The following is a 5,221-nucleotide window of genomic DNA, read 5'->3' as shown; positions in this document are numbered from 1 at the left end:
AGTTACACAATAAAATAATAAAATATTAAAAATGATGAAAAAGTTACTAGGAAATTTGATGAAGCTTAAAGGAAAACCTCTCAATTAGCAACCACAGATCTTGAATTTGAGTGAGAACTACACGACCCTGTTCCATTGACAACAATCTGAGCTTGCATTCCATGATGCCAAGGCTGAAGAAGAGTTAGTAGCTTTGATGAACTATGTTTAGTATGGACATGTTGGAGCTAATATTCTGCATTTTATGTTATCTAAGCACTGAAGCATACTGTAAAGGCTGTGTTTATGCCGTTCTATGATCCTGCCCTATCATATCTGCTTCATCTGCAAATTGTCTGTTGTTTCTTTTATAGAAAATAATTCTGTTCATTTGATTATGAAAATTCATGCAAGTTCCAAGCTTTTTTCTGGTATATGGCTTGTTCATCACTTGATGCACTTTCTGCAGATTCAGGTCCAAATTCGAACAAGATTCTATAACATGAAAACACTTTGGCCATTTTTTCCAAATAATTATAAGATATACAACATATATATGACACGTATCATGGTGCAGTAGTTTATTGTCATTGATTGGAAAAACTACAGACAGAAACTTTGAGGAAACAAGCACAGATACAACACAGACAATTGCAATTGAGCTTGAAGATAAAGCATAATTTACTCACTCTAGTCGAGCTATTATTTATTCTTATATGGACTCAAAAACTCTCAACTCCAAATAAAAAGTACTAAACAGTAATATTAGCACAGCTTCACAATTCAATTGTTGACATGCATTGCATAATCTACAGGATTGAACTTTAACCATTCAGCCTTCTTCTTCGAACCCTAGGAGGCGTTGCTACATGAAAATATCCAGAGAAAAATATAATCAGGACTGTCAAGAAAAAAGAAACAGAGTATCCAATCCCCACTGCTTCCCACGAAAAACCATGCCGCCTTCTTTTCATTCTCTTGTGGCACTGTTGGTGACAACTCTTCTGAACATGGCTTGTATATTTGCTTACCACACAATCCGCTGTTATTAGCATATGAGTTTGGATCAATCATTGTATCCATCTGGGCACCAACCGGGATTTTTCCCACTAGCTTGTTGTTACTGACATCAAAAGTAGAAACTTGTTGCAGCTTTGATAGTGCTTCTGGAATCTGCCCGGACAGTGGTTGTGTGACACGTCCAAACTCTCTAGATTCTTTAAATTACCAAAACTTGCTCGTATATTTCCGGAGAGGTTATTATATGAGACGTTAAGTACCTTTAGTGCAATTAAAGAACCTAGTGAAGATGGAATGTTCCCGGAGAATTTATTCTTTGATAGGTCTAACAAAGAATAGAGCCCAATGTTCTGTTTCGAGAGACCTCGTTTTGACTTCTTCCAAATGATTATCATGTCATTTAACTGGAGCGATTCAAAGACGGAGGGTAAATTTGAGAATATTAATGGCAAGGTATTTGATGTTTCAGTCATTCCAACCAGATATCCGATCTTGGCAGGGATTTTGCCAGTGAGGTTGTTGCATGGGACATCAAGGATTCGAAGATTGGTTAGATTGGAAATTTCATTAGGAATTGAACCATAGAGGGAGTTATTTCGAAGAATGAGATCTTGAAGGGTATACATCTGAAAGAGAAAGCTTGGTAATTCACCTGTGATTTGGTTGTCGTGGAGATCCAATTGTAAAAGTTTGCTGAGGTTAGTCAGGTCCTGAGGCAGATTGCCTGAGAAATGGTTATTTTCTAACGAAAGTATTACTTTATTTTTAGAAAAAGTGACTGGAATCTCACCTGATAATTCATTATCGGAGAAATCAATGACTGCAAGGTTTCCTTCGGGGGCAAAAACTGGGGCGCTTCCTGTAAATCTATTATTTGACAAATCCAACAGAACAAGGTCATGAGCTTTTGTTAATGATGTTGGAATCTTTCCATAAAAATTGTTATCAGCCAATACAAGAAAACTCAATTTAGCATCATCTCCGATGTTTTGTGGCAACTCTCCCGAGAAATTGTTCCCTGCTAGACAAAGCGCTACTAAGCTTTGAAATTGGAAGAGGCGCGATGGAAGAGAACCCGAAAGTTCATTACTTGACAGAGCTATGATGCTAAGTTCCATTTCTGCAAGCCATAGTGGGAAGGGTCCTTCAAGCTTGTTCGCACTCAAATCCAACGAAAAAAGGCTCTTTTGTGTTGAAAGCCAATCTGGGATTAATCCTGCAAGTCCACATGATTTCAGAGATAACTGAGAGAGCATACACTTGGGCACTATCTTTGCACTGCTGTTCCAAGTCAGATTATTGCCTCCTATAAACAAATACTTCAGGTTCTAGATATCAAACAACCAAGATGGAGTTTCTCCAGACAGCAAGTTGCTCTGCAATTTAAGTGTTTCCAACTTCCTTAGTTTCTGTGTGGACGAGGGGATTCCACCAGTCAGCTTGTTATCACTCAAATCCAAACGTGTCAGGTTGGTTAAGTCACCAATTTCAACTGGAATCTCCTTTGATAAAAGATTATCATACAGGTCCAAATCCTACAACTCCTTCAAAGAAGAAATTGAAGGGGGAATCCCACCAGAGAACTTGTTGTGGTAAAGAGTCAGCTCCTGCAATTTCTTGAGGTTCCCAATCTCATCCGGAATGCATTCTTCAAGAAAATTACCTGCCAATCGCAATATCCTCAAGTTCTGAAGAGAAAACATTTCCTGGCTTATTTTGCCACTAAGTGCATTGCCACTCAAGTCAAGATATTGAAGATTCTTCAAGTGAAAAATCTGAGAAGGAATGGTGCCTGTGAAATTATTAAACATCATTTCGAGATAAACTAACTTTGTGAGGTTAGCAAACCCTTTCCTAGGTATTTCACCATGAAAGTTATTTTCGCCTATGTCAAGATACATCAAGCTTTTAACATGAAAGAGTGGTGATAAGACCGCGGAATTAACCATCATGGGATCAGAAACAATAGAGTCAAGATAAAGAGCAGTCACAGACCCCGAATTTGAGTGAGAAGTACACATGACCCTGTCCCATTGACAACAATTATCTGAACTTGCATTCCATGATGCCAAGGCTGAAGAAGAGTTGGTAGCTTTGATGAAGAAGGATTTGAACTGGAGAAGGGCTTGCTTTTGATATTCAGGACAACATATAGAAGAGATGAAAAAGATGATGTTGATGACAATAAAGAGTTCAAAGAGTACGCTGCGTTTAGCCATTTTTTTTCTGTTTCTTGTATGATTATTAGTAGCCAGTCACCAATGTACATAGGACAAACATTTTTTAATAAGGAAAATAAAAAATGATGCCATATAATATAAGCAAGAATCTGTTATTGTGTCATTTTTTTTCTGTTTCTTGTATGATTATTAGTAGCCAGTCACCAATGTACATAGGACAAACATTTTTAAAAAAAGGAAAATAAAAAATAATGCCATATAATATAAGCAAGAATCTGTTATTGTGTTTTAGTCCACATGATTGTAATCCTGTGCGAAGTGCTATTGATCAATTCATCCATTTCAATCAGGGTTTAAAGGCGGTCTGAACATTCTCTTCACGTGCAACCCTGGTGGTAAAAGCCATTGGGCTTCTCGTGGGAGAGCTCTTTATGCAAGTTGGATAATAAATGGTGTTGGTGTAACGACTAGCTAAAAGCTAATAAAACAATATCTATATTTTTTATTTAAATAGATTTTTCTATTTTTTATGTGAAATTAAGAGCTAATTGTGTTTATCCCTGGGTTTAGAGTCTTGTGGTTTAAAATATAAGAATATACCCTCTCGAATTTAAAAAATAATAACAATTTTGTATATTTTTTTATCAATAATACTATACTTACAAAGATTCTCATACAAGGTGATATGACAAAAAATGAATTGAAGAGTGAAACAAAAAGTCAAACTTATTATATTCATTCTTCCATTCATTTTTTGCCACATCACTTTGTATAGAGATCTTTGTAAGATTTCTTTGTTAGTGTAACATTACTCATTTTTAATTATATCATTATTTAGTCAATGCTTATAAATATCAAAATGAGGGATATTTTGATTTTTAAATATAAAAATCATCTCAATTAACCGATAATGTAAGCATCTATTAAATTATAGGGGGGTAAATCCAAGTATTTTAACTGTAAGACCTAGAAAGAGTTGATCAAAACCTCAAGGTGGATAAACTCTTTCTCTCCTGAAATTAATCAAAATAACAAATATATGTCTCTTAATAGTTAAGAGACTAGACGGTTGGCATGACTATGTTAGAGTAGATGTCCTAGAGCCAATCAATTATTGTAGAATTGACTCTTTGTAATAATGTTCATTGATAAATAAAAGACGTTTTATACTATATCGCGTAAATAATCATTGTATGTATTTATATATGTCCTTAGAATGGTAGAACCGTGACGAGGGTATCAAGTGTTTCAAATCTTGATAGTGAGAACCCTATGAGCACATATGGTGGTCCTTCTAGAAACGTCCATAGCCCCAGTATTATTCTGAAGTAAGGGCACAGATAATACGGTAAGACTATCATACTGTTGAACGACCTTGTCAAAAGGCAGTGACTGATCTCACTTGTCAAGGTTGTTTGGTGACAACTTGGTGCAACACATGGATGCTTGCTGTAGGCAAGTTCACTGGACTGACCTACTAGAGGATTCCATATGGATGGTAACCCTAGTGTCTAACAAATCCTCTAACGAATGGTGGTGCATGTGATCCTTAGACTTGAGATCACCGGAGCGTCTTGTGCACCGATTGGTGTAGTTTGACACTAGCCTAACGCAGTTCTATTCAAAGCTGTCAATATGATAGTGATTGGCTACATCAAGGAGTGAATCAAGACTATGGTGGATAGACAGAGGATTCATCACTCTCGGGTATGGGAGAAGTTATCTCACGGTGCAATTCAGTAAATGGTAGTGACACTAAAACTGTGGCCACAGTGGGATTGAGTTGTTGCTCTATCCAGTTTATAATACAGGTCATTGGTCCAGTAACTGAATACACAATATCAAGAGTAACCGAAGGTTGACACTATTTATATGCCTCGGTCTCGTCGAGGTAACAGATGATGAAAGGATCGAATTGTATAGGTAGCTACTCTGCTAAATCTGAATCTATCGAGTAGCCATGATGCCTTGCTAGGGGCCAATCCTGGTTTGTGTTTAGTAAGACGATTAATTGGTATTAATCGCGATACTACACACTGCCG

General features: G+C 36.7%; 1 protein-coding gene across 1 annotated transcript; it reads right to left on the bottom strand.

Annotated features, from left to right (window-relative positions):
- Positions 1–803: 803 nt before the first annotated feature.
- Positions 804–3,218, bottom strand: LOC116106871 (receptor-like protein 46). Its single transcript, XM_031393164.1, is given in 3 exon segments — positions 804–932; positions 934–1,166; positions 1,169–3,218. Coding segments are annotated over 3 exon segments (2,412 nt in total).
- Between the last annotated feature and the right edge of the window lie 2,003 nt (positions 3,219–5,221).

Source organism: Pistacia vera, unplaced genomic scaffold, assembly GCF_008641045.1.
Source record: "Pistacia vera cultivar Batoury unplaced genomic scaffold, PisVer_v2 Contig524, whole genome shotgun sequence".
Taxonomy (NCBI): domain Eukaryota; kingdom Viridiplantae; phylum Streptophyta; class Magnoliopsida; order Sapindales; family Anacardiaceae; genus Pistacia; species Pistacia vera.
Note: the sequence above shows the minus strand (reverse complement) of the source record. Positions and strands in the feature narration are given on the sequence as shown.